The 18,956-nt window shown below is 45.8% G+C and overlaps 3 protein-coding genes and 2 long non-coding RNA genes across 6 annotated transcripts in view; 3 read left to right on the forward strand and 2 right to left on the reverse strand.

The window, feature by feature from the left end:
• Positions 1-18,956, forward strand: part of LOC140338992 (uncharacterized) — a 223,720-nt gene that overhangs the window by 14,943 nt on the left and 189,821 nt on the right. The gene's annotated exons all lie outside the window — the stretch shown is intronic.
• On the forward strand, positions 347-12,466 carry LOC140339814 (uncharacterized). The gene is made up of 10 exons (XM_072424712.1): positions 347-475; positions 1,209-2,964; positions 4,640-4,840; positions 4,937-5,117; positions 9,118-9,276; positions 9,363-9,539; positions 9,610-9,733; positions 9,850-10,034; positions 10,122-10,209; positions 10,304-12,466. The coding sequence occupies exons 1-10, from the start codon at positions 466-468 to the stop codon at positions 11,527-11,529; spliced, it is 4,107 nt and encodes a 1,368-aa protein (XP_072280813.1). The 5' UTR covers positions 347-465; the 3' UTR covers positions 11,530-12,466.
• Positions 13,720-16,674, reverse strand: LOC140339102 (uncharacterized). The gene is made up of 3 exons (XM_072423663.1): positions 16,397-16,674; positions 16,213-16,321; positions 13,720-15,725 (listed from the first exon to the last, which is right to left on the reverse strand). The coding sequence occupies exons 2-3, from the start codon at positions 16,271-16,273 to the stop codon at positions 14,758-14,760; spliced, it is 1,029 nt and encodes a 342-aa protein (XP_072279764.1). The 5' UTR covers positions 16,274-16,321; positions 16,397-16,674; the 3' UTR covers positions 13,720-14,757.
• On the reverse strand, positions 16,686-17,529 carry LOC140339149 (uncharacterized). Its single transcript, XR_011922365.1, has 3 exons — positions 17,425-17,529; positions 16,966-17,049; positions 16,686-16,840 (listed from the first exon to the last, which is right to left on the reverse strand). It is a non-coding gene; the product is annotated as an uncharacterized lncRNA (long non-coding RNA).
• Positions 17,858-18,865, forward strand: LOC140339161 (uncharacterized). Its single transcript, XR_011922380.1, has 3 exons — positions 17,858-17,969; positions 18,439-18,600; positions 18,675-18,865. It is a non-coding gene; the product is annotated as an uncharacterized lncRNA (long non-coding RNA).

Genomic DNA, 18,956 nt, shown 5'->3' on the forward strand with positions numbered 1-18,956 from the left:
TTCATAATATTTAATTTTCCCTCTTTTATTAATGTTAACATCTGATTATTCTTAGTGACGCCCCCACTATAACTCCTCACACCTCCTTAATAATTTATCAGCTTTTATGATTCATTATCTGAACCCCCTGAGACCCAATAGGTCTAATAAATAAATATGTGCTGAACCGTACTTAATATGGAAACCTAAATTTTATTAAGTTTATTCGAGAAGGCGGGGGTTACGTTTCCAACCTCTCACACCTCAGGGAATACCTCACCTCAAAATGCCGCGCCAACACTGTCAGTGAGAAGACAAGCTACTTCCGGCCGTTATGCGTTTCATACGCCGGAAGCCTTGGAGGAACTTCCGCGGCGGCCATTTTTCTTGAGGGCAGAATCCGAAAGAGGCTAAGAAAACTAAGCTGAGGCAGCGTGTGTGCTGGGAGCCGCCCCGGGGAGGGAAATAGGGGCTGTGGAGGCAGGAATGCCGGCAGGTGAGTTTTGTTTGCTGCACGGGGTCCTTTAAGGGAAGGGGTTTTTGCACACCAGTATTGGGATGGGAAGGTCCTGGCCTGTGGTGGGATGGGATGGATGAAGACTTCAATGTTAGAGTAATGTAAAATAGGCAAACATGACAAATAAATATGGAGACCACTGATTGACGCCGGCCCAGACTATTTCTTCCCCTGGCCTATAGGCAGCGTGGGGAGAAGGTTAGCAGCGACCTGCAAAAGTTTACAATAGAACCTGCGTGCGGTAGTAAGAGGCTAGTATGTCAGGATGTTTATTTCTCCATGGAGGAGTGGGGGTATTTACACAAAGACCTCTACATGGACTTCATGATGGAGGACCACCAGAAAAGAGAGAATGGCAGCCCCGTGTAGGATCATGGAGGCTCTTTGTACCTCATACTGACCCGTTGGTCATTGGTGGATGGTGTACATGGGAATAGGGTTTTCCTGAACATTTAGGCTGGTGGGAGTGGGGATGGTCTACAAAGAGGAACCTTCTATAAGCCTTGAATGGAATAGTGGCAGGTTCTCCTGAAGAGGTTGATCTTAAGAATGGCCAGAGATTCAAGGGTGATGGGACCTTGCATGTCCCTCCACTATTAATACGGAAGGGAAGTCTACCTGTTGTAGCTGGCACCAAAACCGATGTGCCTAGGCCTAAGTATGGAGGGGAAGGGTGGACGGGACTGATGAATAATTTGCTTCTTCTCCACAGATTTGCCAGGGCGTTGTTCTACTTCCATTAAGTGGGAAGATGAAGATATCCCACATTCTGGTGCTTCTATCCTCATGAAAACAAAACCTGGCACTGACCTAACCATGTCTACAGGTCATAACCATTACGTAACGACTCAGGAAGATGGTGAACAACTCTCAGAGAGGCCCCCATCCAATCACCTTTCATATAGGAAACCCCAGACCATTAAAGAGGAAACCCGCCCTTGTAAACATTCCTCACAAAGTGACCATTCCACCTCCATAGATGAGATGCAAAGGACACCTGGAGTGAAAGGAGAATCGCCTTTGAGTGAAAAACATCTCCCACCATGTAGCCTTTTGACCACCATGGGGGATGAGCAAGGTATGCCTGCCATCATCAAACAGGAAGCCCTCTCCGGTAACGACCTGCTCTCACAAACCAAGACTTCTTCCATGGATGATGCAGCTAGCATGTCCATCATCATTAAGGAAGAAGCTTTCTGTGGTGAGAAACGCCTTCTGCCACCAGACATAACGTCAAGGACAAAAACTAGGTCTATGAATGAGAGGCCCCGCCCATCAGACCAGGGACCGTTGTCTGACCACGAGGTAGATCAATCACAAATTATCAGAGTTCAGAATAAGGAGGAGCCTCCTTCAAATCAGGGGGCAAATTGTGACCAGGTTGAGCCTATAAAACGACTGCCGAATTATGTTACAGGCAGGCCGAAGATCTTGCGGGGTGTGGTGGCAGAGGAGGTGACTGTCATCTGCCCCATTTGTGGAAAGAGCTTCAGCAATGGCCGGAAGTGTGTGAAACATCAGAGGGCCCACACTGCAGAAAAGCGCTTCACCTGTAAGGAGTGCGGGAAAGCTTTCGCCAGCAACTCAACTCTGATTAAGCACCACCGGGTCCACGAGCAGGAAAAGCCGCACCTGTGTTCAGAGTGCGGGAAGTACTTTTCCAGCAAGCGCAGCCTGCGAGAGCACAAGAAGCACCACACGGGTGACAAACCATTCGCCTGTGACCAGTGCGGGAAGTGTTTTGTCAAAAAGTCCCACCTCACGGTCCACGAGAGAATCCACACAGGAGAGAGGCCATTTCCTTGCCCCGAGTGTGGCAGGGGCTTCCCTACCAGTTCTAGCCTTCGTGCCCACCAGAGTGTCCACACTAAGGGGACGCCATTCACATGCTTGGTGTGTGGCAAAGAGCTAAAGAGCCAGGCCAACCTGATCTACCACCAGAGAATCCACACTGGGGAGAAGCCAAACACCTGCCCGGAATGTGGGGAATCATTCATCAGTGGGCCCCAGCTACTCGTCCACCTGAGAACCCACACCGGGGAGAAGACCAACACTTGCCAGGACTGCGGGAAGGACTTTGTCAGCCAGTCCCACCTCAGCCGTCACCAAAGGACCCACACGGGTGACAAACCTTATGGCTGCCCCGAGTGTGGCAAGTGCTTCCCCACCAAGTCCCACCTAGATATTCACCGACGCATTCACGCCGGGGAGAAACCATACACCTGCCCTGATTGTGGCAAGGGATTCATCACCAATTCACACATGATCATCCACAGACGCATCCACACAGGCGAGAAACCCTACTCTTGTTCCGTCTGTGGGAAGTGCTTCAGTGGGGCCTCCAACCTTATCAAGCATGAGCAGATCCATGGAGGGGAGAAGGCCTACACATGCTCAGAGTGCGGGAAGTGTTTTCTGAGGAAAGATGCCCTGTTCAAACACGTACAGACCCACAGAAAAACCATAACATAAACTGCATCCTCTGACTGCCTTCTGCTCCCATCATCAAATTTACCTGCCCTTAAGGTCCTCCAAAGGGCTCCAATGGCTTCCCATACCCTTTTCTATACCACAGATTGGGTCCAATAAGAAGATTTTGCACACGTAGACATCCACCTTCTACCAACCTGCCTTCTATATTGGCCAGCATTCTCTTTAGGCCACTCGCCTTTTTTGTATTTACCCAGTATGACGACCGACTTGTAACTGGACCACTACAAGGGATGAACCTTTTCAAGCAGACGAGGCCTTGCAGTGATTGGATGCACTGTTCAAAAACATGACCCCCCCCCCCCTATGATTGGGACATTCCATTCCGAGATTTTCCTTTATAGGGTGCCCCCCCCCCCCCAAAGTTCCACCCTAAAATGAGAAATTTCATTGGTCCCCAGAGATCCTGTCTAACGTACAGCCTTAACTGGATAATGTAATAAACCTACTAATTTGTTAAATATATCTAATGCAGGTTCTCCTGTCAGAACTTTAACTGGTGTGTTGTATATTTGGCGGGGGGGTTCTCAGCACAGTGACCCCACACAAGTAATTCAGTGGTGGTCCCTGGGGCTTCATTAGTCAAAGATCAACACTGGTATCACAGGGAGCATATTCTGTTTCCTAACAGAAGGAAAATTTCTGTGACTCCCACGGTGAAACTAAATAGGCTGGGTGTCATTAGCGTCATGTGGGGTGTGGGTTCATGTACTACTGCTCAGAGGGTGGCTCAGTGCTCCTCAGGAGCCATTTTTGATATAAGGAACCGTCTCTGTCCATCATTACATGCTGACATATAAAGAATATATGGGTAGGGTACTGATCTCTATTGGCCCCTGGGGGCTGATTGATGCACAGCATGGTTGTGATGGGGAGGCCCTGCTCTCCCTTAAATCTGCCCATCATGAAAGCCATCTGGGGCCCCATAAACACAAAATCAATGTGAGTGATCTGAGGGGGTGGGGAATAAATCTATCCTAGGCTTCTGATTGGAGGGATCCAAACATTGATCACATATCATGCCATATGGTTTACCCTATTGCATATAGTAAATATAATTTCTGATCACATGACAGTTATATGCTCCTCCCACATAATTGTGATAATAGGATTGCAGGACCTGCGCAATTCTTAAACTTTGTGAAATGTTCATTGTGTAGCAGCAGATAGGCTCCTCTCAGATCACATGACACATCAAGCCTCCGCACTGTCCAATGTGTTTTCACCGTCACTCCTCCCCCATTCAGTTTCTCTTCAACCAGCCGAGGCGAACTTCCGGGTTGTGCGTTCCATCAAGACCTAGGCGGTGCGTTCCATATTCCGGTGTTCTTGTTCACTTATGAATATTCATGAAGTGGTGATGAATATTAATGAGCTAGTGGGAAGCAGGCATCATGAGTATACGGTGCCATTAGTTTATTCTATTTATTATTGGGAAGACATTTCAAGTGATGCTCATTTCCATGGCAACCATGTTATGTGACAGTCTATTGGAGTGGTCAGTAATAAGTCAATCATTTGTGGCCCTAGTAGTGACAGTCATTATACCAAACCAAGGCTTGCAGAATGATAAATGAGAATTCTGGATGACCAAAAGAGGGGTGGGGGTAATTCTGGGAAGGACTCATATATGTATATTGTTTTTGTTTGCAGTGGTAAGGCCTACTCCTGTGCAGAGTGTGGAAAGTGCTTCGTCCATAATGGCCACCTTGCCAAGCACCAGAAAGTTTACACAGAGGACAAGCCGCACCCTTGTTCGCACTGTGAGAAGTTGTTTGTCCGCAAGGCGCATCTGCTTGAGCATCAAAAAGTTCACACAGGCCTGATACCGTTTTCATGCACGCAGTTTGGGAAGTACTTTGCTAGTAATGCAACCTGATCCAGCACATGCGTGTCCACACAGGAGAAAAAAACATTTTCCTGTCTTGAATGTGGGAAGTGTTTCATCAGCAATGCCAATTTGGTGGTGCACTCGCGAGTCCCCACCAGACAGCGGCCGTATTACTGCATCGATTGCAGGAAGTCCTTTGCCGGCAGTTCCCATTTCGGGGAAAATCAGCGGATTCACACAGAAGAGAAGCCATACTCATGCCCAGAGTGCAGTAAATGTTTCACCCTCCGATCCAGTCTGGTAAAGCACGAGAGAACCACACCGGAGAAAAGCCTTATTGTTGTTCCATTTGTGGGAAGAGCTTCATGTAGCACTCGCATCTGGTGATCCACTGGAATATTAATCTGGGGGAGAAGCCATATTCATGTTTAGAGTGCAATAAGACATTCATCACCAGTCTTGTCAATAACTGTCCCTCAGAGGAGCTCACAATCTAATGTCCCTACCATAGTCAATAATACAGTCTAGGGTCAATTTTGGGGGGGGGGGAAACCGGTGTACCTGGAGGAAACCCACGCAAGCAGAGGGAGAACCTTCAAACTCTATGTAATAGTCCTGGCTGAGATTCAAACCTGGGATCCAGCGCTGCAATGGCCAGAGTGCTAACCACTGAGTGCAGAAGTTCACCTTGACACCCATATGCAGCCAAATGTGTTTATTGAGACTTTTGGTGCTGCTGTAACGTTTCCCATACTCCACGCAGTAATACCTCTGTGTCACCAGAACATCTCACAGTCCCTCTTTCCTTGCTGTGGTAGACCTCTAACAGTCTCTTGTTTCAGGCACTCAGAGTACTCAAGGGAAGACATGATGAAGATGGTGTCAGGAGGGTGCAGGGGTGACCAGCACAATACTCTGAGGCCTAGAAAATTGTGCCATGCTCAGTATCGAAAAATGTGCCCATGGAGTTCTGAAGCCCATCAGTAGAATGTCGAGTCCATGAGACCTTAACCCCACACTGCCTCCAAATGTACCTCCAACAAGTTGTAGAAACATGGCAGCTCCTCAAAATCGTTCTCTCACGTAGCTCGTTTCACATGAGCCTTTAAGGCCATTTTGCTAGAGAAAAACTTCCCGCACTTGGTACATGGATAGGGATTCTCCTCTGAGTGAACCCTCTGGTGTCACACCAGATCAGACTTGCTGACAAACTGTTTGTCACACTCGGTGCAGGCCACAGTCGGAACAGGAGTACGGCCGATCCCCTGTTTGAGTCCTCATTTGGGGGAGCAGGTTGGAGTTGATGGAGCGCTTCTTGCAGGTGTAGGGTTTCTCTCCCTTGTGGACCCGGTTATGTTTGACCAAATTGGACTTGTTGCCGAAGGACCTGCCACACAGGAATAAGGCCGCTCACTTGTGCGGAGCGCTGGCGCATGTCAATCTCGAACATGGTGATGAAACACTTCCCAGATTGCAAGCAGGAGAATGGCTTCACCCCTGAGTGAATGTGCTGATGCTTGAGCAAGCCAGAATTGTTAAAGAAGTTTTTGCCAACCCAGTGCAGAAGTTCACCTTGACCCCTGTGTGCAACCGAATGTGTTTAATGAAACTTTTGGTGCTGCTGTAACATTTCCCACACTCCAGGCAGGATTACAGCTTCTCCACCACCCAGCTCTGTTCCCTGATGGCAAACAACACAATATCTGTGTCTGGCAGGTGACCTGCTGCCACTTCCTTGTATCTGCTTGGTCACTGCCTACCCATGGCTCCACCCTAATTGTCATTACGTAATGGGAGGTAGTGGAGAAGTCACATGGGATAAGGTGTTCAAGGCTTCACCGTGTATTGGGTTTGAATTACTAATGTCTGGCAGTACCCCTATCTTCTTCTTTGATTTTACCCAATATGTATTGTGTAGGGTCTGCAGAGGTAGAGACACCTGAAGGAGATTGGCACAGTCCTCTACATGAGGCAGCCGTCTCTTTACCAAATTATGATGAGTAACATCGGTTGGTTTGGAGATGTTAGTTGGTGGTTAATGATTTTTATTTGATGTTTCATTGACTTGTTCCTGTGGTGAGATGAATCCAGTGGTGGTCATGGAGGTGACAGCAATACCATGATGTTCCTTCAAAAGATCTGTTAGGGGAGAGGGAGGAGGGTTGTATCTACGGGTTAGTAAATCTATTGGAAAGACAGAATAGTACTAGGATAGGATTCCATGATGATGGATGCTTCTGTAGCTTCCACCATGGCCTACCAACCAGCCCCTGTAATAGAGACCAATAAAGGGGTAATCTCACCACTGACAATGGACATCATTACATCATGGAGGTGACTAAGGAAGGTCAGGAAGATCTTCAACTGACTGACCTAGAAGTGTCATGGAATGAAGGTTCTTCATGGAGACATCTTTCCTCAGATCTCTCTGTCCCTCTAGAGACTACTAATCCTGCAAGAGGAAACAGAGACACATTACATGAACCTGACAAACACAAGGATACAGTCACCATCCAGACACATCCGTATATAATCTCCTAGATTACCCTGCTCACCTCTCCTCTGAGCAACTCCATGATCCTCTTGGTGACATCTAGGATCTTCTTACCAATGCTTCTCTCTTGTGTCAGGGAGTGAGGTAGACGCTCCATGGTGGGGCTCCGGTTACTGCCTAACTGATTGATGAAAGTCTTTGTCACCACTACGGAATCCTGTGGAATAAGTCATACATCCAAAGAAGAACATTTCCAGAACCCCCCTTCACCTCTCAGACCATGTCCGTGTTTTATGAACAGAGTGGTGTCATGTGAGCTGCCAGAATTCTCCTCACCTCTCTGGTCAGCAGATGGAGTATCTCCAGGCTGAACTGTAAAATCCTCTCTTCCTGTTGCATCTGACCTCTTCCATCCTCAGGGGCACTGGACACATGCTTACCGGAGGTCTAACTTTGCTGCCATGTTTTGTTTTGCTCAATCCTAAAACAAAAAGCATCAAATGAGTAGACATTATGGAGACCATATGTTTTTGGTGGACATTCCCAACGATGGGAACAACCCAACTGTTTATATACATCAACACAACACCCCCTGTAGGTTATGAAAAGGGGACAATAAGTAAGTAAGTAGGGTCAGTGCTCCGTCTGAGCACTGATCATATTTACAGCTCCCAATAACTCCTGGTTTGCTACATGATGATGGGAAAAATATTAAACAATATATATATATAAATATATATATATATATATATAGATTTATATTTATATACATATGTAAGAATTATGTGCTCAATACAGAAGTAACAGCTGTCATTATTACTTGCTGCCAGTTACAGCAATGGCTCCTCCCCTATTTCCTATCCTTCACATCATGACTTCCTGTGCAAGCCTTTCCATTCCTCACTTCCTGTCCCTAAATATAACATTTATTTACAGGGGATAAGCTAGCTAGAAGGAATACAAAGGAGGCGGAACCTTGAAGCAGGGTGAGAGGAAAGGTTAAACCAGACACATCCGGTATCTGGAACGCACAATCAGGAAGTTATTTGAAACGCAATCCCGAAAGTAAACCTATAAATGAAAAAGAAGTTAAAATGAGGCATGGTGCGGGTGACTATACACAGGGGAGTAGAACACACATATTTGTATTTTATTTTTGCCAGGCGGAAGTCGCTTTTGCTTAAGAATTAGAAGTGTTTTATAATAACACCACGCCCCTTCTCATGGTCACATGTAGCTCCCTATTGCTTCATACTGTGACCATATATGGATATCGTGACGAAGGCTGCCCCTAGCAACCACAGGCCACGTGGCTAGACAAACCTCTGTGTTTGGAAAAATAGAGGGCTCGGCTCTCTGGCTGCCATTTTGTTGTAGCCCAGTGGGAGTTTAGAAAATTATGGAGCTGCAGACAGGATTTCTACACCAATTACCCCAACTTTAATTCCCTGTTTCATCTGCGTGGGTAAGAAGGGAAAATATACCCCACAGATAGGCTCTCTCTGAGTACTAAGCATAGAACACTATAGCTAGAAGTACTGAGTAGGACCAGAGGAGGGCGCCATTATTCCTTTACTTCAGGTCAATTCTTAAAGCCATGGCTGGACTGTAAGCCTCGAAGATCCAGAACTTTATACAGCTGACCATTTTCAAGATATTGGTCGTAGGCTTATTATTTGAGAGTTAATCTCAAAAGCTTTTAGGTTTTCCTCTAGAACATAGGAGGAGGATGGGCCTTGCTGCATGTTGGGGGCCAGTTAGCCTATATTCATCCAGTCTTACAAACTATGTTTACTGTACACATAGCACTTCAGTTATTATTCTTTATATCGGATAAATAACCTTTATTGCACCTTCTGTCCTTGTAAGGGTTCAACTAACTTGACAATGTACTCTGGAAGTAGGAAGGTGACCGAGAACATACTCCGCCTCACCTTGGAGATCATCTACCTGCTAACCGGAGAGGTGAGCAGGATTCTGGGAGGTCACATGACACCGCTCTTTTTAATATATACCATAATTTTCATATCAATATTACATATTATTCATAGGATTATGGACCTTTGAAGACGCCCAGTGATCATGTGACAACGTCAAACAATTCCCGTCCGTCTAAGGAATTTACCTGGAGCCCCATCCCAGGGCCTCCACCTCCCTCACTGACATCTCAGGAAAACAAGAGGATTCTGGAAATAACCCAGAAGATGACTGGGCTCCTGACGGGAGAGGTGAGCAGGGAATTCTGGGAGATTATTATGGGATGTGTCTGGATGGTGACTGTATCATTGTGTGTGTCAGGTTCCTATAAGGTGTCAGGATGTCACTGTCTATTTCTCCATGGAGGAGTGGGAGTATTTAGAAGGACACAAGGACCTCTACAAGGACGTCATGATGGAGGACCACCAGACCCTCACATCACCGGGTAAGAGGAGACTTTATTGTAAAGGAGAGAGCAGTACGGAGGGTCCACCTAGACCCCCCATCATCTGATAAACACATAGAGACAATGTATTCAGTCAGTGTGTGTGTTTCCTACAGATGGATCCGGTAACGGGAACCCAGAGAGATGTCCCCATCCTCTGTATTCCCAGGATTCCACACAGGGAGATCAGGAGATCCCTCAACATCATCAGAGTCTTACCAACCCACCAAAGAGATATCCACTTCCTCTGTGTTCCCAGGATTCCACACATGAAAGTCAGGAGATCCCTCTGGAGAATCAGGTAGGGGTCCCTGCTAGGTTTTATCATACAGTAGTGGCTTTCATTGATATGTCTATGCACTAAATGTTTGCTCCCTGTTTTATAAAGGCTGAAGACCTGATCAGTGTTCATGGTGCTTATATAGAGAATACAACTCCATGTAAGGAGGAGGAAATCCCTCCGGAGACAAGCACAGGTGAGTCATAAATCCAGAGAAGAGTCTCAGGTTCTTTATGTTCAGGCACCTTGATCACAATGGATTAAACCTAGTAGACTTTTTTCTTTTCCAGATAAAGAGATCTGCAGAATCACCTTGTTCAGACCTCCGTTGGAGAAATTCAAAATGGAAGAAGACCTAATGAGATGTTCCCCAGTTTTAAAGACCATTACCTCCAATCTCCATGGAGATCCCACTACCAGAATCTCAGACGCCAATACACCACATCTCCATTCAGATCCCATCACCCAAGATTTCACCAGGAAAGGTCTACCTTCAGACCCCATTATACCTCAAAACCATTTAGACTTCACTACCAGAGGTCTCTGTCTGGACCCCATTACTCCACACCCCCAAGCAGACCCCACATCTAGAAGTTTTTGTCTGGACCCTATTCCAGTTCATCTCCGTTCAATCACCAGATATTTTCATCCAAGACTTCAAAGCAACAATCAACTAGCTGATCAGTCTAACATGTTCTCTTGCCCTGAATGTGGTAAATGCTTCACCCAAGAGTCTGTCCTCATCAAGCACCGCAGAAAACACATGGGTAAGATGCCTCATGTCTGTTTGGAGTGTGGCAAGGCATTTAAGCGGAAGTCACAACTGGAAAACCACCAGAGAGTTCACACGGGTGAAAAGCCTTTCACCTGTGATGATTGTGGAAAGAGCTTCCCACTGAAGACCTCGTTGGTCAAACACCAGCGCATCCATTCTGGTGAGAAGCCATTTTCTTGTTTGGATTGTGGGAAGAGTTTTGCTTACAACTCCCTCCTACTGGAGCATCAGAAGGTCCACACGGGCAATAAGCCCTTTTTGTGCCCTGATTGCGGCAAGTGCTTTCCGCGTAACGCCCAGTTGGTTAAGCACTGCAGGACTCACACAGGTGAAAGGCCTTTTCCGTGCAATGAATGTGGGAAGTATTTTGCTCATCAGTCCATACTTCGAGAGCACCTGAAAGTTCACACAGGTGCCCGGCCCTACTTGTGTACGGAATGCGGAAGGTCCTTATCACGAAAGACAGAGCTGGTAAAGCATCAGCGCATTCACACGGGTGAGAAACCCTATGCCTGTCCGCAGTGTGGCAACTGTTTTCGCCAAAGAGGAATCCTGGTGACCCATTTAAAGGCCCACACTGGAGAGAAACCGTATTCATGTCCTGAGTGTGGCAAGTGCTTCAAGAACAAGTCCAACCTTGTGAAACACCAAAGCCTTCATGTAAAGCAGACTGAAGCAGTCAACTGTATGAGCCCAGTCTTGCCCTTTCACCCCACTAGCAATCACAGGAAGGGGGTATAGATGCTTAAGATGGCAGTGCCTGTTTCCAACTCCATTGGTCACCGAACCATCACCATTGCCAGTGCAGGCAATGCAAAGACCCTTAGCTGTCTGTCAGATTTTCACATTGTGTGGGGTCGGTATTGGCAGCCCCTGGCAGGTTCCTGTAATGTTCCTTGTGCATGTTGGTTCTTTCCTGTTGGACCAGCCCATACCTGAAATGTTTTCACTGTGTATCCAATAGAAAAGGAGAAAGAGTTGTTTCGGCCTCCATGTTCAGATTTGTACAAATGGAACACTACGTTCCGATTACCTGCCAATCTTGAAGACCACAATTAAATTTTTATCATTCAGTCCTACAACAACATAACAATTAAGCTAGGAAGTGACACCAGAACATAGAACTGAACAACCTATGGTCAAAAGTATGGACCCACCGTTTCGATAAATTCAACATGGTACCCATTTGGATTTTAGCAATCTTTGGGGGGGGGGGGGGTGACCACCAGAGTTACTAAAGAACCTTTGATGCAATATTTTTGGAAGATTCTCACATTTTTAGAGGGTCACTTATTCCAAGATGTATTTTCCCTTGAATACTGGATGATTGAAGAAATACAGAGCTCATTGTCCTCCAATGTGTGTTTAAAAATTATGTTTGTGTGGTCAGCTTTTTCTATATAGATGGTTTCATATTTCTTCATTGTCAGCATTGGCAGACCTGCTGATGGCCACCTTCCTTCACCAGCACCTTGGATAGAAGTGGAGAGCTTCGGGTGACACCAACCAGAGCAGAAATATGTGAAGAGGACCTGTTTGAGATTTTTGTAGATACTCCTTATGACCTGGACAGATCATCTGACACATGGGGGGTGTTGGATCAATGCAGAGGGCGGCTTCTCTTGATATTAGGGTGAACCTAAATTGTATAAACAATAAAACAAGGCTTTATATAATGTATAGTTGTGGTGTTTATTACTTAAAGGGTCAGTTCACTAATTGTACCTCCAGAAGGGGTAGAAATTCCAGACTTCTGCTTAACTCCCCTGGCGGTATTCCCAAGTGTGACTCGGGGTGGCTTTTACCTGCAAATAGCGGTAATCTTGAGTCACACTCCAGGTAGCTTTTAACTGGCAAAAAAAATTCCCATGCAAAAAATTGTACCGCTTTATGCATGGAATTAGACCGCTAGGGAGGTTAAAACCCCCCAGTAGTATATCTCAGTGACTCTTGATCGGATCTGTGGCCCCACCATAACTGCACCAAGATCTTGACACCTGCTGTGCCCATTATGAGAAACTCCCACCATCTCTGCTCTGGAATTGCCATCATTAGTGAAATGATCTTCAGGACATACTTCATCAAAAATCAACACCAGTCCTATTACTGCATGGAGCTTCAGAAGGAACATGGAAGGCTGTGTAGCTTGTAGGGTAATAGAAGGAAGCTTGCCAGGTGCATGACTTCATACGTTAGCCATAGCCTACAGGTGGGTGGGTTTGGAAATCCTTGCTACACGTGTACTGTAGGGTGTTCCCAAGACTTTGGAACACAAGATGGGTTGAAATGTTTTATTGGCATTTTTCAGTAAATAAAAAACGTTCATCAGGTTAAGACCTCCACCCCCCCAGGAGATTCGAAACTTATATGCAGGAGATACAAGTTGTAAACTTCCAGGTCATTGGCTTTAGGAAACAAATGCTTCAGACCTAGGATCATTTAGCTGTAAGTTGTGGGTGGAAAGACCTTTTAAGATGTTGGCCAACAGGCCCTTAATTTGACTTTGAGAGTGATATTAACTACGGGGTCCATGATGTCACCGAAGCAAAGTTGGATATAGATGGTGCCAGCTTGAAGAGAATAACTTTATTACCATTTTGTTCTGATGACACGCAACACATTGTAATGGGACAAAAAAAATCCAAACATCAGCAACACAAACCTGGCAGAAGCTGAAAGGGTTTTCTGGTGGTATACAGCTATGTCTCCATGCCACCTCTCGCCTTATCAAAGCTTAGAGGGGTTTTCCACCTTCATCAAAGCCTTACATTCCACATACAAGAGGAATAGAAGAGGGTTGTGAAAGGATCTATTCAATCTTTATCAGTACACCCTGGTCAAGACTAGAAACTGCCTTCACCTCTGACGGGTGAGGAGACAAGAAGACACGCACACAAGGTATGTGGTATACAATAATAATAATAATAATAATACAAGAATTGTCCAAAGTTTATTGATGTGCCATACACTTATATAGTCACTTCTGGTTAGTACTGTGCCAGTGCAAACAAATGAGTTATACAATACATATGTGGTCATAGCAACATTAGGAATCGAATTGCCACGTACGCTTAGAATTTAGAGAACTCGCAAGTTCCTGTTTTGACTTGTGGTTAAACATGTTTCTTACAGATAAGGACCCTGACAGTTATAGTTTGCGACATGCAATAGCTTCTTCTATTCTTCCTTATTATATATATATATATATATATATATGACAAAGGTTCACCCGTAAACACAACTCACAAAATGGATGCTGTCAGAACAAGATGGAGGTTCCTACTTCCTTGGGGGTCAAAGCAATGGTCCAATAATATTCTGTTTTGCACTTGTTTTCTGAATCCTGATTGTTGAAAGGGGATAAGGGTATGTCCAAAAGACTTATGGGAAAGAGTCAGCGGAGGGAGAGCTGCAATCCAAACAACTGGAAAGAGGTGGCGCAGAAATCCACAGAGGTTAATGCTGTTGAAACATCTGTCTGCCCTTCTTATGCTTTGCTGCTGTGTGGCAAATCGAGGGAAAGATCACATGATGAGCATGCATTGACAAATTTTCTGGAAAGACATTGTACCTGCTCGGCAAGAGTGCATCTTTAGCTTTCTGCTTCATCTTGAAACGATTTTAAAGGGAAACTAAAAAAAAAAAAAAACAACTCACCTTTACCTCTACAGATCACACGATCCCTTGGATTGGGTCCCGCATCCTCTTAGTATCCTCCTTTGAGCGGGGGTGAAGTGCTGGGCGCCACCCATTCTGCCCCCTAAAAAAGGGATTTTTTAACTTACATAAAAAAGTATGTAAAGTAAAAATGTTAGTTTAGGTCCGCTTTAAGTAAAAATCAGAATTTGCCTGTAAAAGGCATTCTTGGGGTTACTCTGGATTGTCCCGTATGTTAACTTTTTGATGGCTGAGGAGGTGAGCCTTCTGGACGAAGCGCTTTCCACAGTTTGTGCAATAATATGGCTTCACCTAGGAGTGGATGAATTCATGCTTCACCAGGTATGACCGCTGCTTGAAGCTTTTCCCACACTCAGAGCATGAATAGGGCTTCTCCTCCGAGTGGCTTTTCTCATGGCGGACAAGGACAGCCTTATGAGTGAAGCATTTCCCACATGTTGTGCAGGAGAAGGGTCTGTAGCCGGCGTGCAGCTTCTCATGGGTGACCAAATGGGACTTTTGGGCGAACTGTTTTCCGCAGTCGGAGCAAGAGTATGGCTTCTGCCCCGTATGGGTGATCCCATGCCGGATGAGGTTGGACTTGCCAGAGAAGCTTTTACCGCACACAGAACAGGAGTACGGTCTTTCACCAGAATGAAGCTTCTGGTGCTTCACTACATCTGACTTCTGCTTGAAGCTCCTCCCACAAACCGAGCAGGCATAGGGCTTCTCATCTGTGTGGAAACGCAGATGGGTCAGCAGATGGGACTTGTTCTTGAAGCACTTGCCGCACTCTGGGCACGGATAAGGCTTATCATCTGTGTGGGACCGCCAGTGCCTGACAGCATTAGATTTTTCCAAGAAGCACTTGCCGCATTCGGAGCAAGAATAGGGTCGCTCTCCTGTGTGAGTCCTCCGGTGCTTGGAGAGCTGGGAGGCGTCTATAAAGCACTTGCCACACTCGGAGCACAGGAAGGGTCGCTCGCCTGTGTGAATCCGCCGGTGCTTGATGACATCTGCCTTTTGCTTGAAACGTTTGCCGCATTCCGAGCAGGAGAAGAGCCGAGTGCCATCCTCAGTTATCTCTACAGGAATGAAGTCCTTAGGCTGGGTGAAGCTATCTCCTAATTTAGAGGGACGAGGGTCATCAGGAGGTCGTCCACCATGGGAAGAATGAACTGATGATAGTCTGAGTCTTGAGTTATTGGTGACATCTTCTAGCTTACACACGGGTGTGATCATGAGATGTTCATCCATGGTGCCACCAATGAACTGGCCATCTGTAGAAGATAAAAAGTGGATCAAATGTAGGAACTCATTACAACATGTTATTAACAGATAAGAAGGTTAAAGACTATAACAAGGCCAGTTTAGGTTTTGCTTCAATACGTAAGAAAGCATCTTCTGATTAATGGGGCTTCTAGGTTGTCACCTTGGGCTTACGGGGCCATGACACAGATGAGCACGAGTGAACAGATAATGGCCAACAATGATGCAAGGTTTTGGGGGACCTTAGTCACTCCGCTAGTATTCCTGGAGCCAAGCAGTCCAGTTTCAAGTAATGGTCACAGGTTCCCGCACCATCCACCCTCAGGACATTGCCTATGGAGAAATACAGACAAAACAGACATAGATGGCTACTGCCTTTCTCTCACTGGGCCCACTATCTTCCCGTGACTCTCTACTGATAAAAGAGAGAAGGGAAGAGGTTGTTGTAGAGACTAAAAAAGGAGAACCTGGAAGTCTTTTCTGGATTTAATGACTCACCTGAACTGATTTCTGCAGGGATTTCCTCCTGGTTACATTGATCATCACCCCTCATGTTCATCTCCTCATCATCTATGGGATCAACTTTACTAAAAATGAGGTCTTCACCCTACATGTGAAAACACGGAGGTAACTTTTAATCACCCAAAGTATCAGAATAAGAGATTAGTTCAGATCCACCTACCCGATCATCCTGAGGGATTTCCTGATCTTCCAATGTGGTGTTGCAGGAATAGAGAGGACGGGAACATTTTTCTGGTGGACTTACACGGCCCACATCTCTATGATGATGGTAAGGGATCTCCTGATCTTCCTGTCTGGAATCCGGGGAATACCGAGGATGGGGACATCTCTCTGATGGGTTTATGGGGCTCTCAGCTCCACGCACCGGATGATGATGGTGAGGGATCTCCTGACCTTCCTGTGTGGAATCCCGGGAATACAGAGGACGGGGACATCTCTCTGGTGTCATCTTCTGGAGGACTTCTTTAATCTTCTTGTTGTTCCCCTCCAGTGTCAAAAAGGACTTTGCTGGCTCCGTATTTGGGCACCTGCTACATTCTTTGGGGACATGGGGCTGGCTGCTAGGTTTCCGGTGTTTTCTGGACTTCCTCACTGGTCCATAATCCTAAACAGAAAAGCCTCCAGTAGTCTCATCTTACATCATCATGGTTATAGCACTGTTCTATTATCAGTATCCCTCCCCTGGGGTTGTCATAATGATGTCATGTGACCCCCCCGAAACCGCCTCACCTCTCCAGTCAGCAGGTATATGATCTCCAGGGTCAGGTGAAGTATCCTCTCGGTCAGCTGATTGTTTTCCATCAGGTAGGGAATCTGTTAGATAGAGCCAGGTCAGTGACTGTACTTTCCTTCAGCACTAATAAGCATTACAGCGTGGTCACACATCACCCTGACCTGTGATTGGACGGTGATGGAGCGGCAGGAAGATGAGTGGTCATCCCAATACTACCACCCTACTGCTGTAACTAACCCCATTCCACCAGGCTGATGTACTAAACAACCCCCCTTGGCTCATAGCACTGAGTGCAGCTGTACAGAATAAGGGAAACTGATATAATGACAGCTTGAGGTGCTTGCATTTGTTGTACCATAGACAGACATAACTGGATTGAAATGTCATTTTTAATCTGCCTGCAGTATGTAAACCCATTGTTGATAATAATAATGTACAGATAACAAATATCTCACCTCCAATATCTTTCCCTCTTCAGATATCACTGCTGCCCGCCAGCTGCTACTATCACTTCCAGGTCACTGTGCATTCATTGACACTTCCGGTTTTGCGTGGCAGCCATTTTGTTGGAGGCTGTAACCGTGGACGTAACCTTAAATCATTTTCATTTTTTTTTAATTTTTACACTTTTTTTTAGCAACTGATCATTATTAGACAATTGTAATTATTTTTTTCTGTTTTGGGTAAAATTAGTTTTTAACTACCTTCGACTGCCATTGTGTGGTAGCCCGAATCGTGCACACACAAAGGACTCCCCAATTCCACACATGTATTCCCCTATCATCCTAGGAAATCTATGTCGTGCTAGTGAATAAATGTCAATGTTTGTACTCTGCCGACCAGCGGGGTTGCCACAGTGACCGTGGCGGCCATTTTGGTATGGACCATCACCATGACTAGAATTCCCAGGCTGCCCTGCTCCAGGTTTCCTGCAATGGACAATGTGTTTTGCCTCTGTTGCTGAACTGAGAGAAATATTCCCCAGTAGCAACTCATATCTGTAATGTATATTTATATTTTATTATCATACATTGTCATTTGATTGGTTTTCATATTTTATTTGAAATAGAACTTTATTGCAGTGAAATATGTAAGCTGTGGGGTCAGTTTTAGGTTATTTTCTACATTATTCCAATGATCACACAACCACGGCCCCAGGGGCCACGATGGACAATGGTTGGGGGGGGGGGGGGTACTAAATAAATGGTGGCTCCATTTCTATGCCACCACATCCCGGGTGCTGCCTTCATCTTGGCGGTGCACAATGGAGGAAAATGGAGACACTTGGGAATAGTAATATTGGGTCACTCATTTTCTTTTCTTGGCCTCATATTTGAAGTTTTCCATTGAAAGGCCAACGCAATGTAAGTCTGTGATGGGCCACGGGCTGTCCTTAGCCTAATATGAAGTCATGACAATGGTGGTGGGATGGATGTGATATTTTACTTATTTGTTTGGTCTTATTTTAGCCTGAAGGTGCCTAGAAAATGGTTATTTTGAATTCTCCTGACGAGTCACTGTGGAAACTGGAGAAAACTTCCAAAGATCCCCAGACAGGAGACAAAGAGAAGAGCAAAGCCGAGAGGTTATTACAGCTCACCCTGGAAATCATTTACCTGCTGACCGGAGAGGTGAGGAGGATTCTGGGAGGTCACATGACACGGCTCTATACAAGGCAAGGTGACCTGATGATATTTCTATTCAGGTTTATGGACCTTTAAGGAAAAAGACCAAGGACAGCGTGATGCTCAGTTGCTGTCCTCCTGTGTCCCGTGGATGGAGCCAGAGTCCTATGATGGAGATTCCACCCCCTTCTCCAACACCTGAGAACAATGACAAGAAGGTTCTAGAAGTCACCCAGAAGATGATTGAGCTCCTGACGGGAGAGGTGAGCAGGGAATTCTGGGAGATTATTATGGGATGTGTCTGTATGGTGACTGTATCATTGTGTGTGTCAGGTTCCTATAAGGTGTCAGGATGTCACTGT

The sequence above is a fragment of the Pyxicephalus adspersus genome, chromosome 10, assembly GCF_032062135.1.
Source record: "Pyxicephalus adspersus chromosome 10, UCB_Pads_2.0, whole genome shotgun sequence".
NCBI lineage: Eukaryota > Metazoa > Chordata > Amphibia > Anura > Pyxicephalidae > Pyxicephalus > Pyxicephalus adspersus.

Coding starts and splice junctions, on each gene's coding strand:
- LOC140339102 (XM_072423663.1), bottom strand. CDS start 16,273: ATGAACATGAGGGGTGATGATCAATGTAACCAGGAGGAAATCCCTGCA. Junction 15,726..16,212: donor CCCTGCAGAAATCAGTTCAG/GTGAGTCATTAA, acceptor TATCTTCTACAG/ATGGCCAGTTCATTGGTGGC.
- LOC140339814 (XM_072424712.1), top strand. Junction 9,277..9,362: donor TCTACCTGCTAACCGGAGAG/GTGAGCAGGATT, acceptor TATTATTCATAG/GATTATGGACCTTTGAAGAC. Junction 10,210..10,303: donor CCCTCCGGAGACAAGCACAG/GTGAGTCATAAA, acceptor TTTCTTTTCCAG/ATAAAGAGATCTGCAGAATC.